The sequence below is a fragment of the Plectropomus leopardus genome, chromosome 3 (genome assembly GCF_026936395.1).
Source record: "Plectropomus leopardus strain MGB_pleo_1.0 chromosome 3, ASM2693639v1, whole genome shotgun sequence".
In the NCBI taxonomy this organism is placed as follows: domain Eukaryota; kingdom Metazoa; phylum Chordata; class Actinopteri; order Perciformes; family Serranidae; genus Plectropomus; species Plectropomus leopardus.
Genome location: NC_142178.1, coordinates 34,331,385 through 34,350,800, shown reverse-complemented (window position 1 = coordinate 34,350,800; position 19,416 = coordinate 34,331,385). Strand labels below are relative to the sequence as shown.

At 41.7% G+C, this 19,416-nt stretch overlaps 1 protein-coding gene across 2 annotated transcripts in view; it reads right to left on the bottom strand.

Moving 5' to 3' along the window:
• ccdc85al (coiled-coil domain containing 85A, like) overlaps positions 1-17,799 on the bottom strand; it is a 29,299-nt gene extending 11,500 nt beyond the window's left edge. The window contains exons 1-2 of one of the 2 annotated variants that reach the window (XM_088074117.1): positions 17,078-17,799; positions 13,849-14,935 (exon numbers count right to left, since the gene is read on the bottom strand). In XM_088074117.1, coding sequence (XP_087930243.1) covers positions 13,849-14,935; positions 17,078-17,323 — 1,333 coding nt within the window. In that variant the 5' untranslated portion in view covers positions 17,324-17,799. The remainder of the gene's footprint in view (positions 1-13,848; positions 14,936-17,077) is intronic. The other variant, XM_042485662.2, reaches the window with a different exon arrangement.
• Between the last annotated feature and the right edge of the window lie 1,617 nt (positions 17,800-19,416).

The following is a 19,416-nucleotide window of genomic DNA, read 5'->3' as shown; positions in this document are numbered from 1 at the left end:
AGTTATTTTGCTTTTGTGATCCCAGGGACTCGGAAAGACGTACACACATCCAAATCAAAAAGCGTACTCGTGCAAACTCAAGCGTGGAGTAAAGACGCTGCATTTTGACTATTACCAGGAATGGTTGTGCTTTGTGTGAGTGCTGCAAAAATTGAAATCTTTCTTCTGAAATCAACCACTGCTGCAAGATTCACATCTAAACAAAAGAAATCAGCCGAGCAGGAGAAAAGAAACAGAATACTGTCAGAGAGATTTAGAGAAGCAATTGCTGTCACAACATCAGCCCTTTAACTCTTCTTTTCGTACTTTTGCCCTCCGTGTTGTCAGTCACATTGGTGTGGTGAGCGCTCTGGTGTGACTCTCAAAGGTAAATTAAATATTTAAGCAGACATTTGCAAGATAAACTGCTGTTGTCCTATTTTAACATGTCACCACCCATCACTCCTCAACGCTGTTGAATAATAAAACAGGCCAGGCATACAGAAGCGTGTAGAAGATTGCTCTGTGTGTGTTTGTGTGCGTGTGGCTCAGATGGGTGGGAATGAGACGCAATATTGGTAATTCCACCAGCTGTGGAATGATGTTAGATTTCACTATTTGCTGCTTCATCTTTGCACCAACAATCTGCATTTAATGGCTTCTGTCTTCAAAACTCCCACAAGCTTTCGGACCTCGATGACCCGTGTCCTGAGGCGGAAATTTGTTTACACTCTCTGAGACTGTTTTGGCTCTCCCCTCCCTGGTGAAAACAAGTAATCCTTCTGTAGTTGTGTCACGTTAAAAGGCCCTTTGTGTTAGGATAGAAATAATGCAATCGATTGCATCATACATGAGGCGGTTTGGTTACAAAAAAAATGCAATAAATTACAGAATTAAGGTAACATTACGTTAATGCCTGAAGGATAAACTGACAATAGTGCTGGTGTAACTTTGCCTTCGGGTTGCATCTACCATAGGTGTAGACAAGAATTTACATTCTTCTGCATGTTTCACACAGTTCTCACATCAAATGAGTGAAAATAATATTTTTAGCCTCTATTATATAGAATAAAAAGACTGCATCACATCAGAGTAGAGTAAAGGTGAAATTAGACCATTAAAGGTCCATAGGATTTAGAAAGATATATTAGTAGGAATGGACTATAATATAATTAGTTTGTTTTAAGAATCAGCATGTTTTTGTAACCTCAGAATAAGCCGTTTATTTAGCAGGTCCTCGTTCACAGAGATAACCATGTTGCACTGTCATGTTCTCACAGAAGCCAAAAACAGAAAAAACAAACAGTGGCTCTACATAGGGCCACTCTCAGTTTCCCACCAGCCACCATAGTTAGCAGTCCCTCTGTGATGAGCAACACTGGAAAAAAACACAGAGAAGGAGACTTCTGCAGATAATTCAGCTCCTGATAAAAACTTCAGTGTAATGTCTGGCTTTTAAGTTATCAGAGAAAAAGATGAGCGCAGATTAACAGGTGCTAGGCCCTACAGACCCTGATTTGTAACAGGGAACTGCTTTATTCAATGTTTTTAGGGGGTTTAAGTCACTGGGTCCATTTATTTTGGAGAGGAAGAGACCTCTGCAGATAATTTGACCTCCTCCTGAATAATGAACACTGAAGGAATTCTCAAGAGAAGTTTCAACTAGTCAGAAACTGCATTCCTCACCACTGAATGCCACTAAATCCTCCTCCTCCTCCTTGAAAAGATATGAAGTTTAATGGCAATAGAATAAGGAAATTCATCAGCCCACATTAAGAGAAACTATTAAAAATGTAAAATACCAGCACAGAAAATGACCATTTACAAAGCAACACGAGAATTCTCCCAATTCCATGTTTTACCTGCAGCTACAGCTCCCATAAAGCCAGATGAAAGAGGTAATTAAATGCACCTTTTTGCTTTAACAGTAAAGGAAATGAGCCAGTCAGTCTGGAGCAGTGGGGGGTAATGAAATTGATTTCAATATCTCCGAGAGGAAATCTCACAGACCAAAAGACTTCTCTGAAAGAAAACTGGTTAGAGATAATGATATAAATATAATGACAGTGGTGCCAATCATTTCATGTCTGTGGGATCAGCCTATCCATCCACGGTAATGGGAGCTGCTCACGTGCCTCGCTGTCATTCTCATCAGGAAAAACATTACATCAAATGCACATAATGCACAATATGGGCAGGAGATTTATGCCACAGAAAATGGATAACTACATCCTGGGTGTTGTGAAAGCGAGGGATAATCATGTTGTCAGCTACAGTGGTTTTTGACATGTTATGTTCCTGATACGTTATCTCACTTTCCATCCCTGTTTTAACAGATGGTAAGGCTGTAAAAACCATCACCATGATGACAGCGGCAAAGCAGCTCATCACCGCTGCTTGATCAGTGATACAAATGCACAAAAGACAGGCACCACTGACAACCTAACCGAGCATTACAGCGAGACTGTATGCAGGTTTCAAAAGAAGAAATGACACATCCTTTCTTTTAGGGATTAAGTGTTGGATTCAAAAGCATTTAATGCTTTCACTCAATACGGTGCACTGAGGGGTTTTGCCCATACCAACGTAACTGTTCTGGTATGAGCAGTAGCTGCTGCTGGCCAATGTTAGCTAACCATAAACCCTTTTTGGCACGGAGCACTTAACATTGTTGTTTTTAACTCTATGTTATAGAAATGGCTTTTTATCATTTAAGAATATTTGTAATGGCTTTATTTAGACTCGACAGGGAGTGGTGTCAATGCTGGAGAACAGTGGTGAGTTAAACATTATATGAATTAAGTTCTCTCATAGGCTTAATCAGTAGCGGTTATAGTAAGTAAGTGATAAGCCTTTCTCTACAACAGCGTATTAGGGCCACTGTGGATTAAAAGAAAACAGAGGGCAATATTCTGAGAAAAAAAAACTTCTCGGAAAATTTCCTAGATAAACATTGCAAATTTGCAAGAAAAAGTCAGAAAAATAATGTTTTTTCTTGTTTTTTGGGGGTGTCAAAGAATGACATCACTTCACTTTGGATCTACCTCATCACCTTGAAATTAGGTAAGGTTAATCCAAAGTGAACTAATGTTTCTTTGGCCCCCCGAGAAATAAAAAAAACGTTTGTTCTCACAAATCTGCATCTATAAACCCAGACAATATCCAACTTTTTCTCAAACATTTGCAGTATTAATATTATAATATTATTATTATTAATATTGGAGTTTTTCCTCCGAATATTGATCCCGGAGGCCCTAATACGTCGTCGTATTTTTCATAGCAGACATTTTGAAAAAAGCACAAAAAAAGCACAGGTGTTACTTACAATGCTAACGATAGCTCTTTTCTAATCAAGTGTTGCAGTGAGAGTGGCAGTGACCAAACATGCCGGATAAAATCATCCTAAAGTCACAGCAGCTAAATGGAATTCAGCCATCATTTATTTCATCATTTACACCTGTCTTGTTTCTACAGCGAGATTTAAAACTGAAAACTTCTCTGAAAAGGGCCTGTTAATCCATATTTGCTCACATGCTGTATGTAAATGCTTACGGCATGGATGAAGAGTGAAGATATAGAGTGGAAATGCTGATCTGATTGCTGTTGTGTAACATTGTCTTGCACAACAAGGGGAGCAAAAATAATCTCCTAAAAATCTCCAAATTGGATCATTTGCTATGTTACACATTTTATTAAACTGATTTTACTGATTTTCTACATGCATACGAGATAAAAATCAAGGACAATTTTATTGCACTGCATTCATGGGAATTGCTAAGTACATTACTCTGCTATTTTCTTAGCATTTTAGCAATGGCCTAAAATAGTAACCAGTGGCCGCAGTGGATGCTTTTCTGCAAAAGTTGCTTTGAGTGGTGGTGAGATAATCTGGAGATACTCATTATAATTTCTCCTCGTACTCTGTTGATGCCCCACAGCAAACTCACTCAGGCTGAATATATATTAATTCAAATAATTCATGAAATTCGTGCAAGTCAGTATGACTGCAAAAACATGGAAATCAGTCCTTCCTGCTGAAAAATGCCAAACATAAAGCTGTCCAAATCTGTCCAGCTCAACTCCCACCTGATCACCTGATGCCCTCAGACTGCCGGCATGACACACAGCTACAGCTGAAGTATGTGCAACATAGCTAAATGTGGTTACTGCTGGTGACTTTGGGACTGACAGAGGTTCCCTCAGGCCCAGTGCTGCCCTCGAACATGGCAGCTACTCAACTTCCAGTTAATTACCTGGCCTAGGAAGCTAATTTCCTCTTAGCTCAGTGGGCCGTTCCCCATTGGCACGGCGTAAGAGGACAAAGGCTGTTCTCCATTCCACTGGGTTTGCGTGTCTACCGGATGACTGGGGCTATTGTGGAACATTTGTTACATACCTCTGGGGTTTGGGCTGGAGCGACGCTCGAATACACCAAGCAGCCCCCTTCATAACTCACACGGCTATTTAGCTGTGGAGCTGCTGATTGGGGGAAATGTATGGGTTTATCAGTGGCCAACTGTGCAACATGTTCATGTATGCTGACTGAGTGACGCATTATGACTAATCATAACATTTACATCCATCGGAGTGGCAGAATGCATGCAAACATACGGTCATCTTGGTTACATCTGCAGAACATTATCGTTCTCATTGCTTCCCTCTAATTTACAATTTAGTTTGTCAAAAATATTTTTTATGCTCTTGTTAGGGACGTTTCACACTCAATTTCCCATTGATGTTAATGTTGTCATGAGCATTTTGATTTATGAATAAAGGACCAGAAAAAAAGAGCATGCATTGTTTGAGTATTGCATTGCAAAGACATGACTCTTTGCTCCATCCAGGAGAAGCAAGCTTTAAAGAGACAGAGCTGAGGGTGGCTTGATTAAAAATGACAATGATATGCACCAGAGGTAGATAAACAAAATGCCTAATCATGCACTCCTTGGTTAATGGCTGCTCTGATGGCCTATAGGCAAGGGTGTTTGGGATAATTGGTCTCAGGTGTGATTACAAATTCAAATTCCATGATAGCATTTAAAGTAACATTTTCTCCTTTGCAGGGGTTGTGATAAAGACATCCACCTTGAGAAACAAACGTCTCTGATGGCTTCAACGTGAGTTATCCCAGGAGCTTTCAACCTGCTTTCATTCCTCTACTGTTTTAAATGATAAAACACATTATGCAAGGACTAGAGACAGAGCAGCATACTCTGAAAACCACACCTAAAAACATTAGATCAGCATGGCAAAGGATTATTTTAGCACCGTATGGTGGTCTTCCAGAGAGGAAAGTAATAGTTAGCTTCAACCTCTACAGTTTGTCAAGTCAGATCAGCAAAATACTTGCTGTTAACCCTTTAGAACCTGGGGATATTGGCTTAATCTTTTTCAAAAAATAATGGACTATAATTCGTATATAACCCATGAAATCCTGAGCCAGGAGGCTGTGATGGCATATGCACTGCGGGCTATCTTCACTCATACGACGACGAGAATTGGATACAGCGTTGGAGGCAGGCCCCCGTTCATTCATGTGAAATCAAAGGTCAGCATGTTATGATCCCAGGTTTTACTGTAGTTTATTTCCTGTTTTATTCTGTCAGTAAAGCTCTTCATGTGCCATGTCATGTGTGACTTCCTGGCTTTGTCTGTTTCCTGCCTGTGTTCTGACACACCTGTCCTCTATCAGTCTCATTAGTCCTTCCCTGTTCATCTTCCCTGTTCATCTTCCCTGCACGCTTGCTCTGTATTGTTTTCTCCACACTAGTGTTTCCTAACATGATCTTGCTCATAGCCAATCCCTGTGTTTCCCTCCTTGTGCGTAGTGTCCACCTACTCCAGCTGTGCCTTGTTCTTGTGATTAGTTTTCTGTGTATATACACCTGTGTCTCTGCCTTTGTCCTTGGTCAGTTCTTCTGAGTTCGTCCGTGTGTTTATGGTGTCAGCCTGGTTTGTTTTCAGTTTAGTTTTGGCTCTTCTTTCTTTTGTACTTCGAGTTTTTGTTAACTGCTGGTTTTGGAGGTTTTTCCTGCCACATTCAAGCTCACTTTTTCTGTTCAAATCACCTGCCTCAGTATTTTTGGTCCTCATTTTGAACTAACACTTAACACAATGTTGAGTTATTTCACGTTACATGTGTAACATCAAGCTGTCAAATAACGACAGGTCTGTAACATGATGATGCTTAAGTATGATTCTTTTCCTAAATTCAACTGATAGGGCACCTAAGAAGATATCATATAAACCTTTGTATTAGGATACAGGGCTGTAACAAAACATTGATCTGGATTATATCCATCCTTTGTTATCTGTGCAAAGTGAAAACATTGATACATATTGTCATCCTTAGGATCCACATTTATTTTGAAACTCCCAGGTCTGTGTCACAATTTCCATCCAAGCACACCACCTTCCTAAACATTCAGACAGTGCTAGCAGCCTAGTGTCAGGCAGAAAAACCATGAAAAAAACCAATGAGGACATTTACTGATATTGTCTCGTATCAACTGCAGTCCCTGAACTGAATCGAATTTAAATCGTATCATGACTTTGTGATATCAGCAAATATTGTAGAATTGTCAAAAAAAATGATATACTGTTGTATAAGGATGAAACTTGTGATGCATCAGCCTTCTCATTTCAAACTCTTAAAATACCACTGCTTTGACGGTGCTTTTGGCATAAGATCACAATGCAAAAGCTACCTCTTGCATCCATGTGAAACGCAGCAGGATGGCATCAGGTGGGAATGCAGCCAGGTGAACCGGGCGTGGTGTTACTATACATCAGCAGACAGTCAGATGGAACCTGACACATCACCTCAGATTGTGGCCGGACATAACCTGTTGTGTCTGCACAAAACACGGCAGGACAGTGTCAAGTTGAAACACTGCAGATGACAACATAATATAAGGAGCACGAGGGCGCCTATACGGTGGGCGGAAGGGGTGGTGGATGGGTCCAACAAATCCTGGACTTTATGTGATGTCTTTTTTCTACCATGTACCTCCGCCCCCTAATCCTAACCATCCGTGGCAGCGTGTGTTGACATCCCCACATCGGTTGCTATGTGCCATTGTTGCCTAAACATAACCACATACAGCGTCCTTCCACCATGTGCATTTGTTGTCATCACAGTAGGGGCATCGACATGTTAATAGCAGACACAGAAGGGTAACTAGAGTGTAAAATGTAGATGCAGAAGTCCACCGCAACACAGCAGTATGTGATGACTTGGGATGAGAACGTGTTGGGTTACACCTCTAGAGGATATTTTTGTTTTTTGTTTGCCTTAATAGCGCAAAAAAATTAAATAGTCTTTGTTTTAAACACAGTATTATGTGTCTGAACAAGTCAATCAACACAACATCATGCAACTTTGGTGAGTTGAACCAGTAATGAGATAGAAAAGCTGTGATGCTAGCCATGCAGATGAGGTTATCTGGTAATAATACTGATGTATTTGAATTACAGCAGCCTAATGCTCCCCAAATCTTGTCATGCCAAGCAGCTGTGACAAACATTTGAGTTTCTTCATGGGGCTCAGACTGTGAGACTTCACAATTTGTCAAGGGGATGCTTTCCATCTATCGCCCTGGCAAACCAGCGAGGAAGAAAAGGAAGAGGATAGGATATGTTGCAGAGAGGAAGACAGAAAGAGACGAAGAGGGAGAAGAAGAAAACGGCCAGTAATCCACTCAAACACTTCTTCAACCCTCTTTCCTCAGCTCAGCCTGGCAAACAGTACATCCTCCGGCCTCCTCCAGAAACAGGGCTTTGTAATCAGAGTTCTCTCTCTGTCCGACAGCTGGTTGCTCACACTGGCAGCCAATTAGGATGGAAAGAGGGAGAAAAACAAGACAGAGGAGGAAGAGAGAGAGAAAATGATAGCCAGGCTTTCACAGTGACAGTGGAGAGGGAGAACATTATCTGAGGCCACAGCTTCAGTGATGATTTCCTGTTGCAGACAGACAGCAGCACTTCCAAACAACAGCCAGAGGAGCTGGACGCTCTGAACTGATGCTACAATTATAGATTAATAGGATGAGAACGCATGAGACAGTCAGATGATCTTTGCTAATTCGATCAGATAAAACAGCAGAAAATGCTCAAGAATGGAGAATTATGCTGCCAGTGTTTGTCAGTTCTCATTAAGAGAAGTTAGACATCCAAAAGTTCACCAGACACTTTTTCAAAGATTCAATCTGTGAATAAATATAATTGTTTAACTGACTGAAACTAAACCCCTCCCAAAAACAGGAATAGTCCAATCATAGTTTAACAACCATAACCATTCACAGCCTGAGGATCTCAGGCAGGCAAATTCAGTATCTTCTTTTACATCTCTTTTTAAAACTCACTTTTATCATTTAGCTTTTCCTTAACTGTGGGCTTTTAATTGTTTTATTGTTTTATTTTTTATACTGTTTTATTGCTGGGATCGCTTTTAATTTATTATTTTATTAAGTTGATTGTAATAATTGTTGTTTTTGTTTTTATTGTTTTAAATTGTACAGCACTTTGTAACTTATTTTTGCTATATAAATAAAGTTATTGTTATTATTATTATTATTATAACCAGATGGCAGGCCTTTCAGGCTTTGCATTTCTCCAAATGCTGAAGAGATGTATATCTGTAATTAAAGCAGTATTTTGCATGTGGGGAGATGAGAATTATTCATCATTAAAGTGGCTCAGCAAAAGAAAAAACAGGAACAGACATATGTCAACCGCGTGATTCAGCTTTTACTGATAAAAAGAACAAACATAATTTGATAATTGGTGCCCTGGAGGTGAAGCCTGACTATACTTTAGCTCTGGAGGAGCTCACTGGACCCTTTAAAACTACAGATGATTTGCTGGCTGTAAGTGGCTCTTGCAGAACGTTATTAAGACAATATCACAGAAGCTCGTGTGAGGTGAAACAGATCGGCACATTGGTGAAGTCAATATCACTGGCGAATGCCGCTGCCACTGTAAAAGATGTGGTACATCAACTCTGACTGGCTGTGTGAGAAAATGGATCAACATTGAGCAAGACAGTCCTGTGAGACAGTCTGGGCTTTTCTAAGTTCATAGGCTTGGGCGGTATTTAATTTTTTCATACCTTCCTTTTCAGCTTTTCATGCCTGGCTGGCTGCCTTGTTTCTATTGGCCACGTGGGTATTCATCACAGAATGCAACGCCTAAAGTTCAAACTCGTTAAACTTTAGGCACAAGCTCCCCGAGCCGCTCATCGAGGGTTCTTTGCTCATCGCAGCGAAAAGGCAGCTTTTGTCTACATCTGTGTGAAATCAAGAATGATAGCTTCAAAAATAACTAAGAATTTGGAGTGGCAAACGTGCTGCTGTTGTCCTTCTAAACATATAATACACACAGCGCATATGTGCAGTGCAAAAATGGAAAGTTTAACCATTAACAACAATAACTTTGTGAACAGTCATTTGCAGACTCTGTGTGTGTGTGTGTGTGTGTGTGTGTGTGTGTGTGCGCGCGCGTGCATGCGTGCATGTGTGGCATTCATTGGCATCACAAGGGCAGAGGTTCTCCCACACATTGTCATGTCTTTTTCTTCCCATGCGGCCCTTTTTTTTCTCCTCTCGATCATCTGAGCAGCTTAAGCTAATATGCAGAACTTGTGATTGCTAAAGCAGAAAACATGATTAAGTCTCTCCTCTTTTTGAAAAAGACCCTCTGCAGTGCAGAGATCCTACAGGCTTAGCGAACAGTCTGGGTCAGGAGACTACAGTGTTCATGGCTGATTATCTTTCACTGAGAGGGAATCTATCACATGGGAAGATGGACGGATTTGATCTAGGTCACAACTGAACTGCAATTTCCTTTTTTATTTCTCTAAATGCCCTCTTTAGGTACAGCAATACATTTTTGTTCATGTATTGTTGAGGTGAGCTGGCTTCATTTCTTTTGGCAGAAAAATGAATGTCTCAAAGCAAAACTAAGAATGATTCTAGTTATTGTTGGGGTGTCATAACTTTCTCTCAGCTATAAGCAAAGCCTGGACCCCAGGTATTAGTTAACCGGGTCGTCAGTTTTTAATTTAGGGATTTAGATATTCAGGGTTTTTTCTTGTTTTGTTTTTTTTGTTTGCAGAGGACGAATGTCATTTCAGTGTTTGTAAAAAACAATAAATACATCTTAAATCTTTGATTTGTTGGAGTTAGTGAGTTGCTCTGCTTTTCTCTCACAGGGCTCTGTTGGGTTTTTATGAGTAGTTTGTCGGCCTATAATAATTTGTCCATGTTAATAAAAATCGTCAAAAGTTGTGTAATGTTATAAAAAGTGCATAAATAGGTCACTGAAAATAAAACCTCTGGAGTTTCGAATGTTTTTGATCAGTCCCTCCAGGATTTTGCAATGATCCGATCGCAACAATTCATGCAAAATTAGGCAGTCCCTGTGAATTCTGCTTGGCCTTGCAATTTTGTCTGATCCCACAACTTTGACTCATTTAATTGTACATCTGCACACAGCATATTGGTCCACTCAAGCTTCAGTTATTCACTGTTGATCAATTCGGAAGCTGTGGTGCCCAGAAAATGGTATTCGGGGGGCCCTGCAGAACAAAATATGTGTGATAAGCTTTCCAAAAGACGCAGAAGCAGTTTGTGTTAAAACGCGGCAGAGGTCACTGATGTTTTGCTCTCATATTGGATTTTGTCGGGAATTTAAATGGCCTGAGCTTCAGTGCTGTCAAGTGGCACGTGAACATGAGACTTTCATTTGTCTATAATAAAAACACTGCTGCAGTGACCCCGGATGGAACACTTTGGCACATCCACCCAAATCTCACTCACACACACACAAGCATAGTACACGCAAGTACATAAAAAATGAAATAATACTGTGCAAAGGGCTTAGAGGATAATCCAAGTGAGTGGAGTGTACTACATCGTCACAGGAATTAAATTCCCTCTTCGTCCAAAAAAGGACATGGCAGTAAGGATGGGTCAGTGGATGTCACACACGGACACGACCGCAAAGCTGCTCTCTTTACTTGTCCTACCTCACAGCGGGCTATCTATTCATGCACTCATTTAAGCAGCGTTTGTTTATTTCAATCTGTCAGCAAAATTTCACACCAGTCTGCAGCCCGTCTGGTTAAATTTTGACGTAATTAATTAACACAAAAGCAAAATCTCCCACCTCCGGCTGATTATTGACTGCATGTCTTAATCTAACTGTTAATACTGTGTTGTGACACTTGACGTTAGCGTCCTTGTCAGGTCAGTGGAGGCCCTCTGGGGACATTCATGATAAAAACATACTGACAGACAACTGTCATGATTTACCTGTATGACTCTAGCAACACGCACACAACCACATTTCTCTCACACACATGCTTAATGAGGTCTTTATGAGCCTGTTTAAAGGCTATTTGCATTTGCATATGTATATTTCGCTCTGAGCTACGTTTACAACAGTTATGCCACAGTTGGCAAACAACCAGACTCGGGGGCCAGTGAGCGCCCCGTGCACTCACAACATTTTCCAATTAAGGATTTGTGAGGCATTAATGTGGCGTGGCCTTTTGCAGACATCATATGGGTTTCAGGTTACATCAAGATTGAAATCTCTCATAGAGCTGCAGAGCACACAGGAAAGGGCTAAAATAGAAACAAAATGATGATCCAAATCAAAGTTGTGTGTGTCTGTTTGATAATCCGGTGCAATCAGTAGAGATTGCAGAATGGCTGAAGAGACCATGTATACTCCTAGACTGTTACTTCTGAGGTTATAGTGGCTACATTGTAGTTCTTGTACTTTAAGGTTTTAACTTTACTGTTGGTCTTGAGTATAAAGTCAAACCCCAAAAACTCTACATTTCCCATAATGCAGCTCCATATTGTCTTTTTAAATATCCCTAACCCACGATAACCATGTTTCGTTCCTAAACATAACCAAAGTAACTGCCTACTTGCCTAAACTAAACATAACTTTAAGTTGGAACATAGTTTTTGGGACGCCATTTTCATATGAACTGTTGTATGAGGATATGTAGCATTTAATAATTTAAAAAATACTTAAATTAATACTAAGAAGAAGAATAAAAACCACACTGAAATGAGCAAACCCAGTCTGGAAACTAAACCGAATTGCAAATACACACATAGATTAAAAAATAACAAACAAAAAAAACGAATGAAAATACAAAACTATAAGAACTCTAAAACAGTGTCTGCAAGACCTTTTAGTCTCCAAACTGCTGAGATAACCCTGATGACTTTATACTAACATCATCAGGGCTTTTTACTCAAACTTAACAAAGCTCCTGCAGAGCCACAGACCACATAAAACTGTTTTCACAGGCTGAGTTAAACACCATGTGATGAGAAAACCGATTTTCATGTGTAAAATCTGTGGAGTGCCCCTTTAAGGTCATGCTAATGTCAGGAAAAATAGCACACTGTAACCAGAAATGTATCGCTTTGCTTTGTAATCATAATGAAATATGTTATTCCAAATAATCAACTGGCAAAAATGACTTACCAGTAAGTAACAGCAAATCATCTAACATACGGAAAACTATTGACACACACACACACACACACACACACACTCTGCTCTGTGTACTCTGTTTCTGTTTGTAATTTCAGCCTCGTATTGCAAACTCAGGCAGATATTTCACCTTGAGGAATTTGTCCTTTAGCTTCTGCCAGCTCTGTGCCACTCAGCACTTTTTTTCCCCCGGACTCCAGAAATCATTATCAGCCACTGTGGGGTATTTAAACAGCAGCCAAGTTGGTACTTTGATATTCCTCTTTCTCTCTGACATCCTTAACTCTCACTGATCTCACTGAGATGGGCACAACTGCAGCAAAGACTTAGGGGTAATTCGTCGTCTGAGAGGTGCATCTGCGTTGCAACGCTACACCACACACTGATGTCTGTGCATGGTTCATTTGAGTCGAATCTGTTGGACTTAGAAGCAAAGCATGTAAAATAATAAAATAATATGAATCCCTTATTTTGTCTCGCATCCACTGAGCCAACCCACATTCCTCCCGAGACGCCAAAAAAATCAATAATGCTGTAAATTTTGCAACAGTCACAATGAGAACGAGTATCAGTGTTTTCTCAATCAAATAAGTGCTTTCTAACCGTATAACACACAGCAACTCTCTTTTCTAATTTTTACAGTTTTGACAGAGAAGATAACTGTCTTTACTCTTTTATAGTGATACTCAACTTGCTTTGCTTGGGGGACACTTTTGCAAATGACAGGACGCTAGGGGCCCACAGCAGCAGCCCTAAACATGTTTCTAGGATTTTAGGACAATTCCAGGGTTTTAGAAGGTTTCTAGGATTTTAGGATGTTTCTATAGTTTTTGGACATTTCCCAGATTTTAGGCTGTTTTGAGAATTGTTGGACTTTAGGACACTTCAATAATTTTAAGACATCAGGGACTTAGCTAAGACCCCTGTTGTGGGGAAGGGGGGATCCTCCACTGGCACTCTCTTTTAAAATGCTCTATTTTTATGCTGTTTTGTGCACTATGGCACCCTATATTAAAAGTAAAAAGTATATATCCAGTGTAAAACACTTAATTGTGATTTTACAGTGAATTAGAGCATGGTTGGGGGACCACCTGGAACCCCATCAGGTTCCAAATTTGGCCCAGGGCGGTAAGTTGCCCTACTGAATTGTTTTTGTACAGCACAAAAATAATAATTTAGAAAAACCTTGAGAAGCTTTGGTGTTAACTTTTAGTGCTCAAGTTTAAAGTGCAAATCTATGTTGCACAATTTCATCCAGTAAATTTCAGGCATTGTGTGCATGGGAAAGTTTTACAAGTTATTAGAAACCACATGATCACATTACATCGACTCACACACACACAAACCTACCATTCATGCCGTTATAGATGCTTCGATGATGTGGCGACAGCTCGTCTCCAGCCGGCCTCCTCTGCCCGTCTCTCACCGGGCTGCCAAACTTCCCATGGTCAGGGCTCAGACTGTACTGGTGCCTATGAGTTTCGGGGCTGCCCCCCTGAACCACGCAGCCTTTTTCATGGTGCTCCGTGGCCCCTAAATGTGACTGCCGGGGCTCTGGGCTCCCACAGCTTATACTGCTGATGCTGCTCCTGTTGTGCCTCTGATAGAGCTCCCCGCTGCCCCCCTGACCCAGGAAGTGCTGCCTCTGGCCCAGGAGGAGATCTGAGCTGTGGTGCTTGGGGTGCTGCTCTGGACTGCGTCGACCCACGTTCCTCCCGTATTTTTCCGGGCTGAGGCCCCGCATGACTCTACTGTGGTCAGGCACGGATATGGAGCCGCAGCGGGGCCGGCACAGCTGCGGCAGCGTGTATGGGTACTCCAGGCTTGTACTCCGGTGGCGCCCAGCAGGGTGCTCAGGACTGGACACCTCCCTTTCTCCTCCTATTCCACTGATGCTGCTACACCTGGGTTTGTGCACAAGCTCAGGGCTCCCTTTTTCCCCGCCACTACCAACCCCACCCACCCCCGGAGCCAGGTGAGGCTGCTTGTGGTGAGGGTGATCGGAGCTGTCAGCACTCCCTGCGCTGGAGGTGCTGCTCCCGTCACCAACGTCTCTCATGAGTAGCCCCTGCCCGGGCACCAGCAGCAGACTGCTCTGGCTGTCTATGGAGTTACGGCACCCTCCCACCCCTACACTCCCTACCCCTACACTTCCTCCGCCACCACTTCCTCCAACTACCACCCCTTTCTCCTCGTCCAACAGAAGACAGAGCTCCTTCAGCTCCAGGTTCTCCCGGATCACCTCCTCCTGTCGAAGCTCCAGCTCCTTGAGTTTCTGGAGGTAGAGGGTCACCTCTTTGCGCATGATGCTGGCGCTGTAGCGTCCCAAGCGCTGCCACTCCCTGGATACACGCTTGCCCTTTTGGCGGTCGTCGTCCAGGAAGCAGCACAAGTCCCGCAGCTCACGGTTGTCCTCCTGCAGCTTCTGGTTAATATCCTGTGAGGAAGAGGAGGAAAAAACAAAAGGAAAAGAAAGTTAAACGCTTGCTATTAAGATGCCGATCAGTGTAGAAAGAACGCAAATGTGCTTTTGATTTGGTACAAAACAAAATAATTTGTCTTCTATTGATTTAACTCTAGCTAAATCGTTGCAACCATTGTCCGATTTCAATCCATTTTGCTGCTCTTTTAGATATCAGTCAAACGCTGTATGCAAGCATAATGAAATGAAATCCTAATCCTCTCTGTCTTTTCCACAAAAGCACCGACTCACTGTGTGCCATTCAACGTCAAGTACATAATGTAGATTAGAACGCTCTGCTGGAGATGGAGAGGCCACACACAGAAATAAGACTGGGGTAGAGCTGTGAAATCACACGCCCCGAACATTTTACACCCAGCAACATTTACTTAAACATCCCTTCCCGAGAGCTCCTTTTCTCTCCCCCTCCCTCTCCCGCTCTCCTACCCTCCAGCTCTTTCCTGTGTAATTAGGCAGCTCGGATAGGATGGGTGGAGAGGTGACGGGGTCTCAGAGAAAGCCAAATGATCCCCATGTGTTTCATGTGAAGCCACCTCAGGCTGGGTCTCAGCTCTAGCTGTAAATATTGTGGACATTTGTGGCACATTCTTCTTATTAGCAGAAAATGAAGGCAGTGTAAAGGTTACTGAAAAAGTAGAATGCTTGCATGTACGTTCAGAGCAAATGCCACGTTTGTCTGAGGGCAGATCGTACTGCACATGCTGTAGATTTATGTGCAGGGATTGTCTAGGAATGTGAGGTGTGTGTAGCTCAGACAGGCAGAGATCTGGACACCAGATTTCAGCACTGGCATATGAACAGAGCAGCATGTCATCCCCTTCAGTTGTAGGGCTTGTTTGTTATTTATGGGAGGGGAGGTTGCAGTGCAAAATAAGGGAGGCTCTTAAAATAATTTTTAAGGACTGGGGAGGGAGTTCTGTTTTTTGATTTGGCTTGGGAGAACAACTTTTTTTTTTATATCTTAAATACCATAAGAACCATTTTTTCTTTGGAAAAAACTCCAAAATCACACCATTTATCATCGCCAGAAACTGTGAAATATGGTTATTTTTGGAGGGTTTCCTACACATACATTTATTTGTGGCGGCCTGCCATGAGTAAAACATCTGCCACCTCAAATTGACTATATATTTTGGGGGCTGGACTGTTCTTTAAGAGCACTGTTGAAATGTAAAGCGCAGTTATTTACTGCATCACACTCTCTGAGAGCTGAGCGTACTCTGAGTACAGAGGGAGCAGCAGCACATCTGGTGCATTGAAAGTGAAACTTAGCCATTAATTCTGCAGGGGTCCAAAAATTTGCATTCACTCACTGCAGCTGCTCTTCTTATCCATCAATCTGATCTGATCAGCTGTGAACAGATGGCTAGATCAATTATCTGCCCCACAAGTTACAAACTGCTGCTGAGGAACAAAAGAAGTAATGGAGGGCTCCCCCTGTGCTGCGTTTAAGGACCCAAAAAAACTTCTGAATTTAGAAAGGGGACACAGAATGATATAAAGGAAAACACATGCACAAAAAATATTATTATCATTATATTATATTTATAAAATTAGGTTACAGAATTTACATACATTAGGCAATTATTATCATTACTTTATTACTTTTTTTTCAGGTCATCCCCTGTTTGTTAATTGTTGTTATTTTACTTTTCTTTTTTGTGCTCATTTTTGGTAATCTTTTTTATTAGCCTAATTTCTTGCTAATTTTTTTTCCAGTTACGCATTGACTTTTCCTCATGTTTTTTGAGATATCAAGCCAATTTACTCAGGTTACAAAGGATTAATTGCACTTTTCTTTATTTTGATTTTTATTTTTTTCTGACCTCCCCAGCAAAAGTTAAATTAAAACTATAAGTCCGATTTGTTAAAGCAAAACAAAAAGCCCATAAAGCCTATAACTGCACACAGGGTGCACATTCATCCCCATCAGGTTCTCACACAGGCCTACACAGTGAACTTCAATGATACCATCTATTCTCACTCCATGTTTGCAGAGGCGCTCTCTCAACAGCAGAACATCCCTCCTGCTATGCGCGTTCTCAGGTGCGCTCCAAAACCTATGATCTCATCCTTCACCGATGCGCGCCCCCTCACCTTCAGCCCCCTGATCTCGTTCAAGTGCAACTGGAGGCTGCGATTGACCTCTCGGATGAGATTCCCGTGGTCCAGAATCACGCTCATCTTATCGGCCTCGGAGCGCCTCAGCCGCCGCACCAGATCCTCCTTGGTCCACTTGAGCAGCTCCTCGTCGGTCAGACCGGAGATGTCCTCCGCTGGACTTTCAGTCTTCGCTATCGACAGCTGGAGCTGGGGCTGGGGCGGCGGAGTCGCTTTCTCCATTGGCAAGGCTCCTCCGGCTCCGACAAAGGGCAGAAAATAGTCAGAGGCTCGCTGGCAACCTCTGCTCGCATCCGCTCCCCGGTTGACTGATAATGGAAACGGTTACCGGCAGAAAGTCAGTCGCATAGTTTGGCCTTTTTTCTCTGTTGCTCCCGACTCTTCCACTCTCCGCTAGAGCAACAGCTGACGATGCCGGCTGATACAGTGGAGAAGCTGCTCTGCTGTCTATCACTGCAACATCCTCTCCGTCGGGCTGTACAGCAGGCTGCCTACTTACAGCGTGAGTTGCCGCCTCGGTTTTAGTATCCAATTTTGGTCCCAGACGTGGTGGAAGTGCGTAAAGCTTCGGCGGACAGTCGGTGTGCACACCTGCCGCCTGTAGGCTCAGCAGACAGAGAGGAGAGAGTCTGCTGTGCACGGCAGAAACACAGATAGAGGAGGAGAGGGAACAGCTCTACCCCTCTCTCTCCCTCTCTCTAGCTCTCTCCCTCCAGGGGTTTGTGCTCCACCAAAAATACAGCTTGGTTACAGCGCCACTTAATGTTCACCGACGCTCTAAACCAGCTGAGTGAAATGCTGAGTTCACTTACTCTCGGATTTACTGCTTCTTACTTGTAGTGCAGGAGGGAAAACGCAGGTTTGTATCGGGTTCAAATGTTCTCCCAACATTTCCCAATGTGGAAATTTGTCGAATAGCTTGTAATTGCTCATACTGACTGTTCTCTGTAGGGTTCCCAACTTTTAGATATTATCCATCATTAATAAAATTAGGTTGTTATAATAATTCAGACTCAGCATGATTACTTGAGTCCTATGATCAAAAAAATGTTTACGTTGAAATCTTTTTTTCTCTCTCTCATTCCAAATTCTGAATCCCTCTAGTTTCACAGCAATAATGTTTGTGTGTACAAAGGAGGCTATTTATGTGGTTCACAAATCAGTTCACTACTGAGACCCATCAGCCTCCAGTCATAGTAATCATAGTACATTTTATTATAGATCATGATTTATAATATTTGTTGCGAAAAAAAAAAGGAGAATGTGTGTTACTCATATCAATAGTCGATAATGGCCCAGCAAATTTCAGAGACTAAACAGCAAAAATACAGTGTTGTCTGCCGATTACACCACTTTACTGCCATGAAATTAGACCCCAAGTGTGAAAATACATATGGATTAGCTTTTGGTAAAACTCTGAGTACCGGTGCATCCCAAAGCGTCCTTCTCCTTCCTCTGACCTGCATCAGTCACACATTCTCCTGACCTCACGCAGGCTGCACATAGGCCCACAGGAGAAAATATATACTGTAAGACATACAGTTGAGTTGATTAAATACCTCCAGAATAATTCAATAAACGTTACTGGTATATTAAGTAAGCATCAGCATGACTACTCCCAGCAGTTGACCAAAGTGTTAATTCCAGTACCATGGACAGCAACTAATTATAAAACTGTACAGAGAACATATATAGCAGCTGGCCTACACATGTGCTACTTGCCAGTTGTTACTTAACTTAAAAAGGAATGTTATTACAGGGTGCAGTAGGTGAACACTGAGGCTGGGAGTACGGTGCATCTTCTGTTTATTCAAAGAAATCAAGCTTGACTTAAGATGTATGAAAAAGGGTATCTGGGTTTGAGTCAAGCTGCCAAAATACTTTTCATTTACTGTTACAGGCTATAACAGCAATGCATAATAAAGGTGATCATATGAATGGAATATAAGAATTGTATGTAGACCTAATGTCAAAATCTGTAGAGACAAGTGATTTGAATTTGGTGGAAATTAATCTCCATCAAAACAAAATAAATAATTATGTGCTCTTTGTATTATAGGATTATAGAAACCATAAAAGAGGCATAAACTCAAGTAGGTGCTCATATTTATTGTATCAGTTTCTTTAATTGTCTGCACTTTCATTACACTTTCCCTGTTTATCTTATTTTATTCTTCTCTTCATGGATCAACATCAGTTTTCTTATCTTGTATTCAGTTGCCTTTTACTAGCATGCAAACCCCCAAATCCTGACAAAAATAGTTATGTTTTTTTCAAAAACACATGGGAAAAAAACACATCATAAGCACCTTGGC